The sequence below is a fragment of the Balearica regulorum genome, chromosome 2 (assembly GCF_011004875.1).
Source record: "Balearica regulorum gibbericeps isolate bBalReg1 chromosome 2, bBalReg1.pri, whole genome shotgun sequence".
Lineage (NCBI taxonomy): Eukaryota > Metazoa > Chordata > Aves > Gruiformes > Gruidae > Balearica > Balearica regulorum.
In genome coordinates, this window is record NC_046185.1 from 113,333,853 (window position 1) to 113,355,177 (window position 21,325).

The 21,325-nt window shown below is 39.5% G+C and overlaps 2 protein-coding genes and 1 long non-coding RNA gene across 10 annotated transcripts in view; 2 read left to right on the forward strand and 1 right to left on the reverse strand.

Annotated features, from left to right (window-relative positions):
* Nucleotides 1-630, reverse strand: part of LRRFIP2 (LRR binding FLII interacting protein 2) — a 58,691-nt gene extending 58,061 nt beyond the window's left edge. For both annotated transcript variants that reach the window (XM_075745436.1, XM_075745420.1), the window contains exon 1: nt 364-630. The gene's annotated coding sequence lies outside the window, so the exon portion shown is untranslated. The remainder of the gene's footprint in view (nt 1-363) is intronic.
* Nucleotides 136-20,704, forward strand: LOC142600506 (uncharacterized). Of its 2 annotated transcripts, XR_012834028.1 has the most exons (4): nt 136-380; nt 7,925-8,097; nt 9,126-11,594; nt 12,052-20,704. It is a non-coding gene; the product is annotated as an uncharacterized LOC142600506 (long non-coding RNA). The 2 variants fall into 2 exon arrangements; XR_012834027.1 differs by having other exon boundaries at nt 9,126-20,704.
* Nucleotides 20,705-20,925: 221 nt separating this feature from the next.
* Nucleotides 20,926-21,325, forward strand: part of GOLGA4 (golgin A4) — a 76,131-nt gene continuing 75,731 nt past the window's right edge. For all 6 annotated transcript variants that reach the window (XM_075745387.1, XM_075745388.1, XM_075745389.1 and 3 more), the window contains exon 1: nt 20,926-21,247. In XM_075745387.1, coding sequence (XP_075601502.1) covers nt 21,161-21,247 — 87 coding nt within the window. In that variant the 5' untranslated portion in view covers nt 20,926-21,160. The remainder of the gene's footprint in view (nt 21,248-21,325) is intronic.

Here is a 21,325-nt window from a genome sequence, read left to right on the forward strand (position 1 = left end):
GGTACGCGCGCATGCGCAGAGCGGGCGGGCGCGGCTGCGGGGGTGTTGGCGGGCGGCGCTCCGGTGGCGGGGTCCCGGCTGGCGCTCGGGGAGGCATGGGCGCCGTGTCCTGAGGCGTTCTTTCAGCTCAGGGAAGGCAAGACAGGGCAACAGTCAGCCCCCGACGTTAATACGCTGCCGGAGGAGAAGCGCCTTCTTCTCTCTCTCCGCCCCCCCCTCCGCCATTTCTCTTTTCCTCAGCAGGCAGCGAAGGGAGGGGGACTGCACCCTGTGAGGAGGGCTGCGGCGCCCGCTGTCGGCGGCCAAATCTCCGCCTCGCCCCCCCCCCCCCACCTTATCACCCGGGCAGGCCGGCTGACTCACTGCTGTGGCGGGGAGAGGTAGGTCTGCGACCTTCTCCTTTGCGTTTGCTTCTCGGTTTTAGCTGGGATTTGTTTTTATCGAGCCTTGTTCCCCAGGGAATGGCCCAGCGAGAGGCCCGGGAGGCTGCAGCTGCCCCTGCAGAACCGTAGCGTGAGTCGCTGGCTTCGGCCGCCGCCGGGCCCGTCGTAGCAGCCCCGCTGATTTTGCGCCCTACCGAGTTGTGCGCCCTGCTCCCTCCATTTTCACCTGGCACGCCGCACAAGGGTTGCAGAAGATTTAGGTGGATGGGTGCCAGTCAGGGTTTATGGGTAAAAATCCTGTGCAAGCATTTACACCTTATCTTATGCTGGCCCAAACACAACTGGACTTCTGTACTATCAAAACTTAAATATAAGCAAGCATCAGAGTCCCTAAGGGTAACATATAGAAAAGAATTACTATACCACTAAATGTACTCCCAATTTATACACAGAGAACCAACTACTGTTCATGAACATATTGATGAGCCTCTGCTGTGAAAGACTTGGGATCAGATCTGTAGTCATTTGCTTTTCAACACCTTTGTCAGTAAACACAGGGTGTCTCTAAGAAAGTAAAGATGATCAGAGATGTGGAAGAGATGGCATTTCACATATTAGAAATCACATGGGAGTGAAAAAGCAGTATTATTTTCAATGACAAGCCTAGTGGTAGGACTCAAGAACATTTCACCAGAGCCCTTGGCAGAGGTCAAATGTTGTCTTACTAAAATAAGCTCAAGTGGATGGGCATAAAGTAAACAAAAAGAGACATGCAAGTGAATTAAATCTAGTACAGTAGACATAAAACAACTTCCTTGAGTTTAATTAGTATTTTATAACTTTCTGTCTCAGAAACCCTATACCGTCTCAATCTCTTTCCTCACTTGATCATACAGCATAGCCTCACCATGCTTATTTTTAACATCACATTGATTTCTGTAGTTATAGATGATGATCTCACTGCTGGGAGATGAAGTATAAAGTTTTTCATGGAACGTCAGTAGGAAAGACAAAAAAAAAAGCACTGGCTTAAAAACTACATCTTTATTTGAAGTTTATTCTTATAGAAGGACTCTTCACTGAGGTTTGGTCTAGCTGGTGGGAGAAGTCTTTTGTTCCCTCTTGAGTGGAGGGGTTAGTGTGGAATCTTCTGAAGTGTGGGATGATTCTCTGTTAATATATTGCTGTATAAATGGGTAAATGTTTTCAATTGTTTGTACATTTTTCTCCAATGAAGTGTGGGTATTTGCGTACGTTTAGTTGTTTGATATTATAGGCTGCACATTTTTCTTTAATGATATAGCAAAATGCATGTCTCTGAGAGCAGACATGCATTTTTGTGGCTTGAAAGAGCAATTGTTTACTTGACTGAAAAACGGTGCACGGTATACACAGTGCAGTTGCTACAGGGCAGTGGTACAGGATGTCACAGTAGCAATTCTGAGTTCAGCATCATTAATGAGTAGTTAAATGGTCAAGTTATATACAGTTTCGTTATAAACCTTTAATTAGAAGCCAGAAAATGAGAAAGTTACATTTGAACTTTTGCTGTGAAATGGCTGCAGTTACAAAATATACAAGTATTTATGAATTTGCCTTGAACAAATTCTTACTGAAGCTACTATAAAGCTTGTTCTGTTAATAATGAATTTCTGCAAAAAATAAATAAATGAATGAATGAAGTATAACTCGATCTGCCTTTGAATATATTTTCTCGTCACTGTTGTCTTTTTATACAGCGGGTTACTTCAGATTCCTCGTCATACAGAATTGAAGCTGCTGATTTACTCTCTCCTTTCCCTTTTCTCTGGAAATCTCTCTTTAAAACTGTTTTGCTCAGTTGAGCCATGGGTGAAATCTTAGTTCTTTTTGGAGTGATGGTATAGAAGGTATATCTAGGATGAATCTGTAAGCCAGTTGTATGGAACACTTTCAACAATGTCAACTTCCTGCAATAATTTGTATACAGTTTTAAAGAGATTTTGTCACTGAAACAACTTTGATGAGAGAAAAATGTGTTTTTCTGTGTAATGTTTGCTATTTGTGCAGTTTTGAATATGTTCTTTTTTTGTCCCTCTCTTTAGCATTTCTAATCTTCCCATGAAGCTTTTGTTTCATGATTATTGCAGCTTCTGGTTAAGAATGTAATAGTGATGGCACAACTGTAGGATTATAGTCTAACTTAATCCCCGATGCCATGTGATGTATTTTCCCTCCTGTGTCCTCCCTCTCTCCCCCATCCTTATGGAAAGAATAACTTCCAGCTATAAGTTTAACTGGTAGATTGGTTTAACATATCATTTTAAGAAGTTCTGACCACCTCTGTCCACTTATTTCTCTCCTTCCCATTTTGTCCCCTTCCTTTGCTGTAGTTTGCATCTCCTCAGTTCAGATACCATCACTCAGCAATTCATTTGGCACAACTGAACACACATCGTTTTTCCCAGCTGTAGTAAATCCTCTTTTGGAGATTGCTCCCTCCCTCCCGACAAAAATGATGTTATACTACTCCCTTGTGACAGGTAGAAAATCAACTTTGTGTGGCTATACTGTAAAAGAAGTGCAAACCCCTTTTGTAAGGCAGGGAGCAACTTTTGCTTGTTTGTTTGTTTCAATTTTCAAAACAGTTATTGGACGTGTTTACAGGAGGCCCTTTCACTCCTGTCCTCCCCCACCTTTTGTTAAGAGTTTAATTTCTGCTAAAGATACATTTCTGTCATCAGATACACAGACACTAATATATATTAAATAGATGTTTTCAATCTCAGCATTTATATGTTTTTTTAAAAATTCAGGAGAAAGAAAAAAAATGCATTGGCTTCCTTGGATGACCTTTTGCATGTGATCTTCTATGCACTGATTTTTTAACTTGGAAATTATTAGGACCCAGAATATATCTACAAAATATAAGGTCTGGGGAACCATAGCAATCAGACAGTTTCTACTGTAAGTTAAATGGAAAAGTTACAGACACTGGGAAGTTTATAATTCAGTTACTAGACTAGTAAAATACATTTTTAATTACTGAAAAACTAAATAGATACAGCAAAAGAATGAGTAATCCTGTGGCACAGTCAAAAGATCTTTAGAATGATTCAGTACCATCTCCATTGAGGCACTTGTCTTTATTCAACGTAATACTGATTTTTCAGTTACATTCAAAGCAATAAGTAATGGATTGCATGAATTAAATGTAAATGATGGGGAAAAATTAAGATTTTAAAGAGAATATTTGAAATAGTTATAAGGCAGAATGCATGCTGACTGTATGCTGAACATAATCACGAAATTCTTTATTTAAATCTTTTGTAGAATTCAGTGGAGTACTGAGGGACTATTATCAGGCTTCCTCTGTAAGGTTTTTGCATATATATGGAAAAAAGCATTCAAAATTCTTGAGTGTTTGTTGTGGGGATATGCACATTTCACAGCTGTTTGTGTAGGGGTTAATATAGACTACAAGTTACTGGTAGTGCTAGGTAACTGCAGGTCAGTGAGATTTAGTTTTTCCCTTTACCTCATTTACTTTTAATAGTGTAGAAATCTGTAGGGCACAGTAGAAATTATGCACATATAATGCATTTTGATGGGGATTAGCACACACCAGTCTTTTTGGTGCTCTCCAGCAGTAGAATTGCATTGAGTTCTGGTTCAGATCCATTGTGTCCTCAGCAGGGAAAGAGTTAGACTTAGTCTGTTGAATAGCTGTGGGTAGACATAACTGAAAAATTTATATGCCAGTGTTTTCCCAGAAATCTACATTTCCAAGTAAATGCAGTCTTTTTTAGAAAACATCTGTTTTAACACAGATTTGTTAATTGACCAAACAATTGAAAACAGAATGCTCCTTGCTTTCTAGATTTCTATTTTCACTGTTTTGCTTGGGTTTTGGTTGGTTTTTGGGTTTTTTAAGTCTTTTAGAAATAAGGTAAACACTAGAATATTGTGGTTTATGTTTAGAATGTGTTTATAGGAAGACTTCTTTGTAATTGCTATGGATTAGTATCCATTTTTATACAGTAACATTTTAAGCACTAGAGTGCTCTGAACAGTGTCCAAAGATCAGCTTGTTAAATAAGAAATAAGGGGAAGATACTGGCATTATGATGTTCGATCCCATTTCGATGTAGATAAATTATGAAATATCTTAATAAGGTTTGTGGACTGAGAGTTTGCGAGAAACTATTTTTTATTAAAATGAGGCTGTATTATGAAAAATTAATTTTAAAATTAAAGTTTTACTTTAAAATTTGAAGGGTTTTGTATTATACATAGCGGTATATTTAATTTTCATAGAAAGCTTTTCATTATTATTCCACTGTAAAACCAACTAGAGTTCCAAGTATCGTTATTCTGACAGACCTGATAGATGTACTTCTAAATGTCTTTACATTCAGTTTGATACACACAGAAATACGGATGAGTTCCTATGCTAAATATAATTATTGGAAACTCAGTCTGAAGTTATGATATATTCTCTGTGTATTATATATCCCCCAAAAGAGGTTGTGTAAATGCTAGTTGATTTTACTGTTAACACACAAGCCGCATAGAGGAAATCACCTCATCCTTACACAGTTGTGTTGAGTTTGCAAAACTAACAAACAGTGTCTATATTAAGCATAAGTGAGTAAACACGTGGATCTTTTAGTATGTACTCATATGTTTTTCTTAGTCATTTTTCTGATGCCTGGGTTGTTTTTTTTTTAAGTAGAAATGTCATTACAATGTAAAGTTTAAATGTTACTTTTCAATACATTCAGATTTTATAACACACTAAAATCTAATGGGCATTTATCAGAACTCTCCTATGCCTGATATCCCCACAACCCAAATTATCTTCACCTACTACAGTGTTCCCACCAGGTATGCAGAGGTGAACAAATTATTAATATAAGTAACTAAGATATATCTACTATTTTTTTGTCTTTTTTAGAAAATACAATAAATATTAAAATACTCTTTTATTTTTGCTTCCTACCTGAAGGAACCACTTTTTTACAATTCTCTTCAAGATCTCAAGTACACAGGCTCTCCATATAACAAAAATAGCTTTCACTAAGCCTTCATCTCATTTTCTCCAGCAACAAAGTTGACCTTCTAATGCATTTAAAAAAACAACCAAATGGAATAATTGAGAGCCAAATTGAGAGAGATGCTTCTTTTCCATTAATATAGAGCCTGTATGCTGCTGCTTGCTGCTTCAGTGCACTACTTCTCTCTTGGTGTGTATCTGACGTTAATTTGCATAATTATTTGAAGGTGAAGGTGGCTGCTTCCTTCATACAAGTACTGTTAAATTGGAGAAGCAAGAGGATGCTGAAATTAAAATTTTAAATGTCAGGCTCTGCACTGCACTTTACTATAGAGATTGTCAAATCTGTATATTGCTCAGAGATGCCAGTCAATGGTAACTTTGTATCCTTCGTCATTTTTATCCAGTTTTTTTATACCTTCTGAGCAGACAGTGTCACTTCAGTCAATAGCAGCTCTGGATACTCAGCACTCCTGAGAGAAACAGCCTGTTCAAATTAAGCAGATTTGGTTTAATAATTCCATTTACTAAATTGAAAATCAGCATATGTCTAAGCTTTGGATGACTGGAAATTAAGTAATATTTGTCTATAAGGTACGTGCACCCAAGATCTAGAGCAAAACCAGCTTTGCCAAGCCATGATTAAAGCAGATAGTAGCTCCAATGTTTGAATTTTTAGGACTATCATACTACACAAAAAAAAAAAAAAAAGGTAAGTTCCTATTCTTAACATCACAGAGAAATGCTATGCTAATGGGACTCAAACACAAGAAAACAACGAGGAAGAAGAAAAATTCACAAAAATGTTCATAATAATTCATGTAAATTAAATACAGTTTAAACCACGTCTTACTTGTCTGTAAAGTCTAACCTGTTGACATTTTTCTTTAATCATTTACTTTACACAGGATTGTAATATAGCATATACCTCTTCAGTCTTTCTCATGACAATATGTGGATCTTTTATTCAGCTAGAGAGTGAAGCTACTAGAAGACTCCAAATGTCTAGTGTAACACTAGAACTGGCCAAACTGAAAAGTGGATATATAATTTGAAAATACTTAAGTTAACTAAATGAAGTTGATAATATTCCTTTAAATGTACATTGCATTTTAGAGCTTGAGCATAGGATTACTTCGATTTTGTAGCAAATTTATGTGTACTTCTTGTTGAATCTTCTGAGGGCTATGGCAGCTCAACCTTTGTGACCTAGCCAAAAACCTTTGTGACCTGACCAAAAAGAAAGTTTTGTGTTTCTCTATGTAATGTGCAGTTCTGATCTAAAAAGCCATTAACATTGTGGAATCCTGTATTTGATACATGAACAAGAAAAGATTATTTGCAATTTCTAAAGTTTTGTTGAGCCTTTACAAGGGCTTTTTAAGACAATCATGCAAGTAATCATGATTGTTAAGGGATGTCCTAAATTACACCTATGCAACTCTCTGAGATTTCTTGAATTATATTAGCAAAAGTCAAACTAATTGAAACAGAGTAAACAAAGCTATAGGTGATGCAAGAGAAAGAATCTGTTGTTTCTAGGCTGAGCAAATGTAAAAGCAGTATAAAAGCAAGCAAATGTCACTCCAGGTATATACTGGGCAGTTCTGCTTCCAGGCATGATTTAATTCTGAAGGGTGACACGTCAGCCTTGCTCAACATTTCTGTAGCATTTGAAAGGAGGTCCAGTAACTTTTGTGATGATTCATCCCTGAATATTTTGTACACTTACTATTCCAACCAACTCCACTGAAGAAGAGAGAGAGAGCACACTCAAACTGGATTATAGTTTCTTGTGCAGACTTGTTTATTAGCATCCAGTTAAGAGAGCCAGTTGGTTACTTATGCAACCTCAGCTCAGCTTGCGCAGGTGTCACCAAGGGCATCACTTTTAAAAAAAATGGGATTGCACAACTGTAGTGAGGACACTGTCAGGGAGAACTTTTGTTATAGGAAGTGAGACGTGAGCAAGAAATAATGCTGGGTGACTACAGGGAGCAAGGTTTAGTTTGTGGCCCTGGCAATTTGGGGAAAAAAAAAAAATCCCCCCCAAAACCCCCAAACTCTCTACACGACTACAAAAAGCATATCTGGTGTCAGAACCAAGGCACAATAAATACAGATTTTTTTCATACTGTTTTTACAGTAATTTTTCAGAGCAAAGCTATGCTTTGAACCACACCTTAAGCTTTTATGCAACAACTTAGTTTTGCTACTTTGTTATAGACATCAGATTCTTTACTTACTGAGGGCTGAAAAATATTTTTAGGATTTATTCATAAAAATAGAACGGGTTAATCCACCAATTTAAGAATCCTTCAAATCACCAACAGAAACTGTAACTTTTGTTTATATATATAAAATACGTGTACATGCAAAATATATGAATAAAACAGAACATCAAGTACTAATAGATTAAATATTAAAACTAGGCTAAGTGGAATCTCAAACAGTTTGCAGTGTCTAATGAGAAGCAATTATTTAAATAACCATTTCATGCTGTTAGGTTACTCCTTCTCTGAAGATGTCACAATATTCTCCTAACTCTCCATGTCTGCTTTACTTCAAAACCTCTGAGAAGAAATTTAAATAGTCACCAGACCAGCGTAAGAAAGATGTATGCTGACTTTTCAAGCTTTGCCGGTTTCCTGAGGGAAATACCACAGTTCTCAATTCCTGGTAAGCAAGACAGCCACATTCATTTTTAGAACAACGAGTTCTGCATCTGCGTTTATCTACATTTTGTACATTAGAGAGAGGACATTTGGCTGCGTTGCTTGTAAAAGATGATACCAAACATAACCAGTGGGATGGTAACTGGCATTTAAACATGAAGATCTGGGTCAATACAACTGAAATTTAGTTGCTTGAAACTACATAATAGCTGTGTCCCTTATAATCTGTCATTGGTAAGTGTAGAAGTAATGTCTGGAATATAGCCTGGAACAGGAAAAAAACCTGGCTTGTTTACTATAATACATTGTTACTGTTAAAACATGCATGGCTTTTCCTCACCAAAAAAAAAAAAAGGGGGAGGGGGGAAAAGAAGCTTAAGAAACTTTCATACAGGATGAGGAAAAACAGTAAAAACTATCTTATTTCAAATTAGGTATTTGAGGGTTGTATTGTTTGTCTTTGTCAGATTTAAAGGAGTAGCATCCAGAATGGCTACTAAGAGAGGTTTTGTAAAACATTACCCCAGAAATTACTGGAATCAAGAAAACAGTTGTAAAGATGACGTACTGAAATTCATCTAAGCTTTTCTTAGGTGGCATTAGTTTACTTACTGGCTCTTTTTTTTTGCCAACTTAATATAAGATTAAAGGGCAAAACTGAACTAAACTGTCTTACATCTGCCTTTGACTGTGCTAGGTTAACATGAGAAACGTGAGAGTTTGACTTGGAGATTTTGTAAAAAATCCGGAGTCTTTTAATTTGAAATCATTCCCTTGATAATGACAAAAGTGAGAGCCCAAAGTAACACCAGTGGCTCCCCCAGCTGCTCTGACGCCAGCCCAGGACTGGCAGGGTGCTAAGTCTGTGCAAGGGCAGCAGGCAGTGGGAGGCACCGTGGCCTCCCAGGTGCCCCGACCCACGAGCGTGAGGGTTCAATGCCATTTCTGGCTGGCCACCTGGGAAGCAGCTGCTCACCACACTAAGCCAGGCAGCTGGCCGAAACCCAGGACTGAGAACAATTTTTACTTTAGCAGAGAGAAGACAAAGGAGTGGAGTTTGCAAGGGTGTAGTAAAGGTAAGAAGAGAGAGGAGTAGGTGCAAAAGTATAAGCTCTCCCCAGTCAGCTGATGAAAGCTGCTGCCGTTTGCGGCCTCTCACTGGCAGGGAGTAGGCTCTTGCTGCAGGTGGCTGTAGTAACAGCGCTTGGAAGATCAGGATCACAAAGATATGAAGGTTGTTACACTGGGGTACTGAAGACCTGATACTTGCATCAGTGTTAGGCAGTACCACTGCTCTCGTCTCTCAGTACTGTGCTTATCTCTACAGTGATGCTATTTTTCTGATCCTTTGCCTCTTCTGTATTTGTACTGCGAGGTCTGACTTTGAGCCACATTTTGAATTCTGTTAATAGTTTATATTTTCAGTATTTTCCCATATTTCCAAATATATCAATGAACAAAAATATACTTCAGTATATAAAATACAGCAGTCAGTAAGATGATGTTAAAAAGCAAACAATTCTTGGGTTTGATTTAAAAACTAGAAATATTTTCTGTGTTGACTAATGTACCTGATATGTTTCTGATTCTCAAAGTGTTTAATTTCAGTCAGCAAGCCTTTTAAGTGTATTCGGTATTTAGATTCTTCTCCCTTCCCTCCTAAAAACCATATTCTCAGGAAATATTGGAGGCAAACCTCAGTTTTCTGTGCTTTCAGTATTTCTGTCCTTGAGCAGCCTTAAGCTTTGAGCAGTCTTTGTGTTAAGCAAAACAATAAAATTCTTCCACTCCAGCAAAAATGAAATCAGTTTCAGTAACTAGAAATAAAATTACTAGTTGTCATTAATGGAGTTTATTTCATAAGAGTTACATTTCTTGTCTGCAGTGGTAATCTTCTTAAATAAGCATAAGGGAACTCTCTCTCCTTCATTATTTCCTTTGCACCATATAACAAAGCTTTTGGCTTGATCCTTTCTGCTTTTGTCTTCTTAGGGCGTCTGCATGAATGATGCAACTGGATTTATTCCTATGTAATTTAGTGCTAAAAGACCCCAAAACTTCATTCAAAAAGTGCAAATCTTTGAACTTAAAAGTCAGAAATTTTATTTACTTTTGGACAAAGAGTGATTTGAAGACTGTTCGTGTACCTGTCTCTCTGCTCTGAATTGTGTTTGCAGTCTACCACCTATGTTCTCTTCACTCTGAGGCTCGTGTTGAGCAACTGCTATGTTTACCTGTATGAAGTCTGCTTTTCCAGTTTTGCTTTGAAAGGCTAGGTATTCTTGCTGAAACAGCAACTTCTCCTTTGAATTCCAGAGAAATACCACCTTGATTCTGAAGTATTTCAGGCTGCTTAGGTAAGAGAAGGCACTTCCAAAACTGCTTGATATCTTCATGGCTGTTTTGCAGGGTGTAAGGTGATGGCAACAAGAGAATGCTTTGTAAGTATGACTCTGTACTCTAGATTACTGACACCACAGAAGCTAAAGCAGCCTCATTCACGGTGGTTTGTTATTTCATAATAGTCTGCAGTTACCTCCCTACACCTAACTTTCCTAACTTTCCTGTGTGGCTCCTGCTTGAGCACATGCTAAATGGACTACACCAGAAGACCCCAAGCCCCACATGGCTTGTGGGCAGTATATTACCCAATGAGACTTTCTGACATTGTTCATAGCTGTAAGAAATGAGAAGGTTGTAACAGAGGTTGGCAAGAACAAAATTTGATCTTACCTGCAGTATGTTACTTGCTTAGTATTGTCCCTAATGGACTAGCAAAAGTTTGGACCACTAGACTATAAAGAATTAAATATCTAGAAAAATATTTTGAATAATAAAATTAATGAATGTATGAACCTTCATACTGTGCTTAATTAGATTAACTTGAAGAAAGCAATTTTTAGTACATGGAGGAAGAAGAGAAAACACTGCATGAAACATTTTCAGTGCAAACTATTAGAGTACGCTTTGAACAAGAATTATATAATAGCATAATGTGTTACGACAGCAAGTGAAGAGTTATCTTTCTTAGAGTATCTGAACAGAGCCAAAAGGAAGTTGTGCCTTCCTTTTAAGTATTTGTGTGCATATTTATAGTATAATTGTGAAATTTTAACTGACTGCAACGCTTTCTCTGACCATAATGGGCCTTTTCTCTTCTCTCAGCGTCCTAACTGCAAGATTATCTTGGTGCTTTGGATTGTGGCAGTTTATATTGAAGAATGAGTTGAACAGAGGTCTAGGGAGCTACATGATGTAGAAATAACATTTCTTGCTATTTTGGGTAGTTACAGAGATGAACTGAATAAGGTAGGATAATAGAAAAACAATACGTGATACTTTACGCTTGGAAATCAAAGACTAAATAACATGTTTCTATTCTAGTCATTACCAGTAGGAGATAGAATTACATCTCAGTGTTTCCATGAGTTCTGTGTTTTCTGACCCAAGTATCTACAGCAGGCCCCCCTGCCTGAGCACAAGGTCTGGCCTTCATCTCTGGTAAGTAGTTCAGTGTAATACTTCTGTGAATAAGTATTATCACATACATTTAATATAAAAGATTCTCAGAGTAAAAAATCATACTGTAAATTAGTAAACAGTGACTTGCATTGTAACTCTAAGTTTCATCGGTTGCATGCAAATTGGTGCTATATCAGAATAGAAGCTCACAGTGTGGCTCCTGGTGTCATAAGAAGGACCTGGCAGTGTTGGAAATAATAATCAAATTGCCTGAAATCCTTTAATTTAGCCAGACAGAGTAATAAATGACACAGTTGTCTTGCTCTTTTTATGTCAAGCTAGTTGGCTTTATGTTGTAGTACCAAACTTGTACAATTGCTAGTATCTTTCTAGAGCTCAGCTTTCAGATTATGAAGATAATGTCCGTCTGGCCCAAAGACACTGAATGCAGTTCAATACTGAGGCAGTCCCCATCAACTGAGCATCTGTCTCACAGGTATTGTTCCAAATGAAGTTTCAAGTGCTGGAGGACGAGGTTAGCTTAGTTTTTCTTGATGTGATAGTTTGAGTACATACTGCATTTACTATGAATTGAACTGTATAATTGCAACCCTTAGGTTAACACCCTCTCCCCTTTCAGAACAGGAAAGTCCAGGTGGTTCGAAGCAAATTAACAGAGGACGTACTTATGTGAAGACTTGTCACTGTTTTGTGGGTTGTTGGGGTTTTTTTAAGTGTTTTTTGCCTCTGTAAATGTAACATTGTAATACTTCAATTACAAGCATCAGAGTTTATTTTGGATAGTTGGAAAACTGGTACTTTGCCACTTAGAAGGTAAGTGATCCATTTTAATAGATACACTCATCAATAAGGAATATTTTGTATTACAAATTCAATAAGGAATATTTTATATTAATAATTAAACATAACTATACTGTGAGCTGTACCTGGTATTTGTTAAGCCAAACCCAATGTCTCTGGCCTTTTTAAAATAAGCAGGGAAAAACTTCATGTGTGCAAAAGAGGAGTGTGGAATCAAAGTGACAAAATAAGGTGAGCAAAGTCTGAGAGAGAACAATTTGATGATTAGAATTTGAGTTTAATTTGAAATAGTGCATGTTAACAGATGAAGATGCAAAATCACATAGTTGGAGCATTCTGAGCAGTTTGGTAATTGCTTCCTTTTAAATAATAGTTTTGTCAAGTCAAAGAAGTGCTTCACATCTCAAGAGTCTGCATTGGCAGTATTTCTTTGCAGACAAGAGGGATAATAAATAGGAAGTATGCATTGTGGTTTAACCCCAGACGTCAGTTAAGCACCACGCAGCTGCTTGCTCACTCCTCCCCACCAAGGGGATGGGGAGGAGAATGGAAAAACAGACTCATGGGGTGAGATAAAAACAGTTTAATAGGATAACAAAGGAAGAGAATAAATAACAACAACAACATCATTAATATTAATAACAACAATAATACAAGCGATGTACAAATGCAATTGCTTACCACCTGCGAAAGGAAAATAAAACAATCCGACACCCAGTCTGTTTCTGAGCAGCAGTCCCGCCTCCTGGCTAGCCTCCCCAGTTATATATGGAGCATGATGCTATATGGTAGGAAACATCCCTTTGGCCAGTCTGGGTCAGCTGTCCTGGCTGTGCTCTCCCAGCTTCTTGCACACCTGGCAGGGCGTGAGAAGCTGAAAAGTCCTGGACTTAGTGTAGACAGTACAAGTACCAAGCAACAACTAAAAACATCAGTGTGTTATCAATATTATTCTCATACTAAATCCAAAACACAGCACTATACTGGCTACTAGAAAGAAAAATTAACGCTATCTCAGCTGAAACCAGGACAGCATGTCAGCCTGTTATCCTTATACACAGGTGAGCTCCTACAGATGATGAAATAGCATGAGAATACAGCAAGGGGAGCATCTTTTTTGATTATGTGTATATGCAGTTAAGTAGGGATTTTTTTCTAGACCACGGGGTTAAAAATATTTTAAATGCTATGTCTGGCAATGGTATCAAATGGTCTATGTTTCAATCCCATATCTGCCACTAAGTTGCTGTGCAGTATCTTGAGTTTTCCAGAACTCACTTTACTCGCCTGTAAAATGACTCATGTTTATTTTATGGGCATGCCACCAGACCTACCATGCATTTGTTTCTAAAGCACTTCAAGAAAGCCAGGTATCATGTATGTAAATCAAGACTGAATAATAACTCTGCTCCTGTAGTAGTTCAGCAGAGTTGATGAAGTATTCACTGTTTTCAACTGAAAAGTAAGTTACTTTTCTTTATGTAGAAGTGCCCTGTGGGCCTGTCATTGAGAAGTAGGTCAGACATGAAAGGGACTTCAGGCCTAAAGCCCTCAGGTCTCTTCAACCAGATATTCCACCCTACTCAGTGGGTGGCAAAACTTGTAGTAAATCCAGGGAGCTAGAAAAAGGGGTTAAGGAGGATGAGAAACACTTCTCTCCAAAACATTTGAAAAGTAAGAGTAGTAGGGATTTTAGAGTATGACAATACTAAAGCAACAATATACCGGTATCAGGATATTCTCTTGAATGCTGACAAGTTCCTAGTCTGCAATTGGTTGAGCATTCTTAGAGATATGTTACATTCATAACCTTTGTATGTCCTGAATTCAAGCAGTAATTGATAGATCTAGCTACATAAACCTATTGTCTTTGTGCTTTTATGTGTAATGGCTTTGTGTAATGTAAGCACAGAACAAAAATGTGTATTTGTTCTGTTCTGTAGGTTTTAGAAACTGTGATGCAGGAAAGTAGTATAATTTTTCCTAAATCACTGTTTTCTGTATTCTGCATCCATCAGTTTCATAAATTTGATGCTGTAGAAGGAAAGTGAATGTTTTCCTTAATGACCTATCAAATTATACAGTATAGTAATTGGGAATAATACTTCCTGATTCTCCTTGAAATAGTTGCTTACCTTGATAGTTGCAAATGTTATTCAGTAAGCTTTTTTAAGAATCTGTCATGCTATGACTCAGTGACTTTCCTCAGCAGTGAATTCTGCTGGGTGTAGTGTCTCCAGTGATGTGGTTTTAGATGTTCTGCACTTTAGTTAAAGGGATCACACAAATTAAATTAGTTTTTTAGCTCTTCCCAACTGAATAACCTCAGTGTCTCAAGATCCTTGCATGTATTCTTAGCCCTGCTATCTAGAAATGATTAAGCAAAATCATTTGCTGTTTCTTAATGACAGTGCTTAAGGGGAAAATATTATCATAGAATCAGAAAAATCCCAGCAGGGAGATAATTGTGTTTCATGAATGCGTATCTCAGTGTTCTTAAAAAGCATCTAAGCAATAAGCAGTCATTCCTTTGACCTTTCTATCAGCAGTTGGGCAAGCAAAGAGGAAAACTAACCATTTGTTTACAGGAAATTGGGTAGCATCACTGTTCTTCATTAAAATACCAATAGAAGCACCGAGATGCAAAATAACTTGCCCAGGGTGGGTGACCAGGGCACTAGAAGATCTGGGAATAGAACCCAAGTCTCCTTGAAACCAGCCCACTCCTCTGCCTTCAGGAGCAAAATATTTTCTCTTTTTAGATACAAGGTCCCTGCCTATGTAGATTTGTTGGGATTTTCTTTTTTTTTCTTTAAGTTTATATTGTGATTGCAGAAATAAGAAAGAAAGTACTCAAATGAGAGTCTGCTGCCAGCTAATTTAAAATCAAACTCCTGACTAGCATCACTGTTGATATAAAGGATCTGCTGTTTTACAGTATCATTGGCTCCCTTTTTGCATGCAAAGCTTTTAAAGTACAATTAAAGTGAAATGGAAGTTAGGAGAAAGGTTTTGACACTCTAGACAAAGCAGAAAGGAAACGCCACTTAACAAGGTAGTGATAAAATGAAGATTTTTGTTTTAGGGGAAAGTAAGACTTTTTCAGGATCAAATCCTCGCACTCGCTTTTATATCTCTCCATGTCTTATATGCCCATTCCCAAAAAGATGGCTCACGGTCTTTCAGCTGAATAAATCCAAATAATTTTCCTCCTCCTGCAGTCCTAACTAGTGAGCCAATTTTATGCAGTGTTTCTTAGTAGTCTTCAATGCCTGAGCTTGCACTTTGAACTTTTGGAAAGAGAGGTGTGTGGTACGAAATGTGATCTCTGAACAACTTTCTCACTATAGCAGAGAGGTTCCTGTCCCTCCCAAGGTGCAGAACAGCAATGCCTGTCAGCTTTTCTTCACTCTGAAGTGAGTTATTCCTCGTCTTGTCAGTTTGAACAACTGCAGCCTTTAGGCTACCTTTCAGCTTTCTCAGACAGTGCCCTTGCTCTTTTCATAGCCTTGTGCATTTTAAACTCACAAATCTGACTTTTCCCTCAAGTCACTTACTATCTTTATTCAAATGACTATCAATGAATTTTTTTGCTCAGTTTTACCTTCACTGAGATCAGACCGATATCTGGGCACCGCAGGTGAATATATGACTACAAAAATAAGCAGCAAATAGACTGTTTGCTAAGCAACCATGAAGTCAGCTACACGGTAAAGAAATTTAGTATTTGATATCCAGCAAGTTACTTAGAGCAGCCTATACTTTGTACATGGGAGGATTATAGAGCTGATATATAAACTTTAGTTTTTGTCAATTCCCTGACCTGAATGTTTGTAAACTCTCGTTCCACTGTTGGTATAGCTTTGCATTTATAATACTGACAATGACTCTAGAGAGGCATAGTTATAATCTTCTAAAACACTGTCATCTGGTGGTGGTTGTAAGTCACAACATTTAGGTACAAAAGTAAAAATAGCAATCAAATCAGGCTAGACAAATGCTCTGATTATCCATTTTATTCATATTAAAGTTTTTAGGGTTCTAATCACAGCACTATAAAGGTTTTACTTGCACAACTATTTCTCCTCGTTCATTGGCTGCAGGTACAATGACTTGTCACAGTTTTCACTGCACTATCAGGTAACATGCTGTCATTTGTAACCTTTGTACTGAAGTTGATCAAAATACTTCCTAACTGAAACTGATTACCTGTGCACCTCTGTATGATACACTCTCTGACTGCTTTAATGTCAACATTAATTAGTATTTTGAATTTTATTAGTAGGAATAAAAACTGGAATTATTACCAAACACAGCATTCCATAAACTGTCTGTAAAGAACCAAAGGTCTGGACAGCAACTCCTGTTACATGATTAGTGCTCCCATCTGATTAGGTTTGTTTATTACCAGTTCACATTCATTTATTTTTTAAAGTAATGTCAAATATTATCCAGTAGGAATAATAGGAATATTTTAACAGCATGATGATGATGTAAAGAAAAAATGAAATATGGCAAACCTTTCCAAACAAAATATGAACCAACATTAAAAAGTTACCAGAAAAGCTACATATGTTATATTGCTTTATGTCTTTTCATATTTGTGATGGATGACTATTGAAAGAACTAGCTGCTAGCAAATTCGTACATTTTTCACAAAGTAATTGGAGTTGTAGGTGTGGAAAAGAGTGTTGAAAGCCATATTAATAATTTATGCCCGTGGCTTTTTTGTGACTTCCAGAAAGCTGCAGTAATTTAAAGACAGCATTTTAAAAATCAGATTAGACTGGCTGGAGGCCATGGGCATGAATACTTCAACCATCACTAGCAATTGAGATAGTCACCTGTTGAGGTATTATCAATTCTTTCAGTAACAAGTTGCTTGTTAGCTGAACTTGAAGTAGCGCTTAGTGGGATTACTTCATTTTAAAGTTAAGCAAATTGCTCAGGAACATACAGTCTTTGCCAAGCAATCTGAAATAACTCTGGCAATGTAAAGCTATCCAGCTCCTGCCTGCCTCTGTCTCTTGCAGCAGCTCCTGTGCTCAGGGGACTCAGTGCAGTAAGTCAGCAGAAAATGATTTGCTCTTTTGTCAGGTTAGTTTTCTGCAGACTCAACACGCAGAAATGACTAAGGGAAAGGTCTGGCACACACTAGTGCAAGCAAAAGGTATGGAATGGGACTGCAGCTATGTGCGGGCTACTGTCGCTGACAATTAGAGAAGTCTAGACTGCTATGAAAACAGTCTTTTACATTTATGCTCTATTCCCTTTCCCATGAAAATACATTTACAACTGCTATAGATTTAATTTGGAACGGACCTTTATTCTTAATTATCTACCATAACCAGTGCTGTTTGCAGAAATACATTTATCTTTCACAGACACTACAGTGAGGTGGTTTTTCTTTTGTTTTGCCTATGTTAACTGGTGTACTGAAGGAAGATAAAAAAGGAAGGGCAAATCTTCACTTTCAACTACTGCTTTTAACTTCACAAAGAAATCTACTAAGATCATATTGACCTTCTAGAAATAAGGTACTATTCATTTAAGTAAGGGATTTTGACACCGTGTGTGTGTGAGAATATGGTTCCAGACATCACCTCCAAGACTTCTGTGGCGTTTAGAGTAAATGCTTTGTATATTGCAATATGTTTTAATCAAACTTGCCCAGGTGCTGAAACATTTAAAGCCTTTTTAAAAGGCTTATTATAGTATTTTGCAGAATTATTATATATTTCTTCAGAATGTGTATACTACCACTTAATGTGGGATACCACTTTGTATTATGTAAGCAACACTAGACACATCCGTGTATCACAAAATATCGCTGGTTTGTACCAATTCAAAAGCACAGAAATTCACATTGTCCTTGATTTTTTTAAATGGCACCAATTTATATATGATTAAATGATACATACAAATATTACTTCACCTCTTCCTAAAACCCAGGTTAGGCACCTCCTGCAGAGAACAGGAGGTGATTATGTACATTGCAATTTACACAACAAAAAACCCTTGCTATAGTAAAAAAATCCCCATGAAAATATCTAACTGCAATATGATTACTGTGTTGGGTTAATATTATTGCAACCCATTAATAGAGTTCCACTTAATTAATTCATCTTACCATTTTCTGTAGTAACTAAGACCTTAGTGTAGGAAAAAATAACCTATCTTTTATCATTATTTTTAGTCTCATATTTGTTCTCTTCTGCATAGCCTTTAGTCCTTTGCAAGCATCTGCATTATGAGAAACAGTCAGAACATACTATCTCAAGCTTTAAATTTTCCAGGGAAATACTACAGAGCTCTCTTTTGTGTTGGATAAATTTTATGAAAGAATTAACAAAGCTCTGCTTTTCTATTTGATAGCTGTCGGAGCTAGTGTCCTTTCAATTATGCATCTATCCATCAAACTCACATACTACATTTAGTGACTTAGGTTTAAAATTAGAGTGTAATCTGTGGATGCTGAAGAGAAGAAGAGAACATGAGCTAGCATTTGTAATAGAGCACATAGGTGTGAGAGAATCACGGATTTAGTAGGAGTCTGAAGGTTGTTAAGAGGGTTTCCCAAAGCATTCATCAGGCAAGGCCCCTCTCACTTGCTAACCTCTGAATTGCACAGCCATGCTGCTGCATGTTGTATTTAGAGGGAAGAGGCTACCTGACTGAAGTAGAGAATTTTTGCTTTTTATGGCTGCAGTAAACTTAATTGCCCATTTTATCTCATTTCCTCATGGACTGCTATTCAGGTGGTTTGCCCCTTTAGTCCTGGAGACTTTTTCCTATACCTCTGTTTCAAGCTCACCTATAGAAAAGAGAACATAAAAAGCTTCAAAATACTTACCTATTACAGCTTGTAGGTTTGGATGAGTTTTTTTTAAGGTATTCCAAATCAACAGTTGTTCTCACTAGAAATCAGCGTGCACAAGTCACTGCTGCCATCTGATGTATGCATAGATGTCTTAATGGGAACACAAAAAAAGGATCATTGCCAGTCTCAGTTTATCTACAGCTAAACAGACTGCTGAAAAGTACTTTTTTTTTTTTTAAACATGTAGCAAAAAATTAGGAAAACTTGGAGCAGTTTATGTTTGCTGTAGATGTATCTTGGTTATATTTTTTTGGTCAGTGTACAGGAAGCGATCCATTTCCTATCCACTTTTTTCCTCAAATTACTTAAGGATGGGAGGAGTGTATTTCAGTGAAAATATTTCTAGACGTTTGTGGTTACCACATACAGGCTCCTTAGTCTGGTGCTGTACAGAAGACGACATGGTTCAGTGTTTCTTGCAAATAGCATAATGTATTTCTAGCCTTCATACCACATCACTGTCAGCACAGCAAGTTTCAAAATACCCCCCGTTGTTGGAGAATGAATACCAGCTACTGCTGACAGCTCTCTGCATCCACGCTGACGGGACTGAACACACACACACACAAATCTCTTCCAACTGGGGCCCTAAAGCCATAGGTTTTAACTTAAAGCGGCCAAGAACATTTCCTCCCCCTAGTTTCAAAGAATGACAACGGTGGGAAACGCTGCGTTTCCACCTTTAACGGTACTCTATTTGTAAACAATATACCTCAGGTTTACAAACAGAAGGGTACTCCAAAGGTTTCAGGGTGCAGTAAATGAAAGCAACGTCGCTTTATTATCAGCAGGTAGGTTTTCAGGCGGTTTCAAAAAGCAACTTCGGAGCATTTCATAGTCAGAAGCTTTCGTAAGCCCTTGTAATAACAAGGTGCCCGATTCTTCGGCTTGCGAAAGCTTGTGCCAACGCAGAGACCCTGCGCCACGTAAGGGCTCACAAACCCCTATTACCAGCGTTCTGGCAAATGACGTCTCTGCACTGATTTCCCATGCCCCCTTAAGATGAAAATGATGTCTTGGTAATCGCTTATCCAGCCATCCGGAGAGCAGTCCCTATGGAAGCAAAACAACAGAAAAAACAAGCGGCCGGGGCGGCCGCACCTCCCGCTCCCCGGGCGCAGGTGGAGCTCCCCACGCCCGCTCCTCGCACGCCCCTGCCCGCGGAAACGCGCCCGTTGCCCGTAAGGGAAGGGGGAGGTTGGGGTGCACCTTCTCCCTTGCGGGCCGCAGGAGCGGGGGGGTGCCCCCCGTGCGGCCTGCCCTCCCACCCCGCGGGTGGCGAGGGTTACGGTAGCGCATCGCGCGGTCACGGCGGCCCCGACACCGCTGACAGCGGCGGCAAGGCGACGGTTGTCGCGGTGGCCGTTACCGCTCCGTTTTCCCTCCCTCCTGACGGAAAAGCGGTGACGTGATCGCGGGCGGGCAGTGTCTCTCCTCCGCCCGTGCTATTCCCAGCAGGGCACCGCCTCCCGCCCCGCGGCCGCCCGGAGGGAGGTGGAGGGAGGCGGCACCGCCCCGCCGCGGGCCCAGGCGCCCAGTGCCGGCCGGGCAGCACACCGCCGGCGCCCGCCCCCGGGGCTTGGGGAGGGATGGCGCAGGGAATTCCGTCGGGAAGTTTGTTCCTCGCTGCGCCCCGTACTGTGCCGAGCGCTGGGCTCCACGTTGGCTGCGCAGGCGCAGTAGGCGCGGCGTTCACCTGCTCCGCGGTGGGGGGATCCAGGAAGGAGAGGCGGCGGCGGCGGCTACACGGGGCCGGGGCGAGCGGAGCTCAGTCTTACCACCGCCACCCTCTCCCTCGGCGCCCCTCGCCCGCTGCGTGGGAGGCGCTGCTTAACCGGCGGGGAGTCGTACCCCGCTCCTCTCGCCGCCGGCCCCCGACTCCCCCCTTCTCCCTCCCGCCACCATGTTCAAGAAGCTGAAGCAGAAGATCAGTGAGGAGCAGGCGCCGCCGCGCGGGGCGGGGGGACGCGCAGCCCCCCTCCCGCCGCAGGTACCGCGGGCGCTGGGAGCGGGCCGCGGCGGGGTCGGGGGAGAAAGTGCCGGCCGGGTCGCTGTGAGGGGCCGGGAC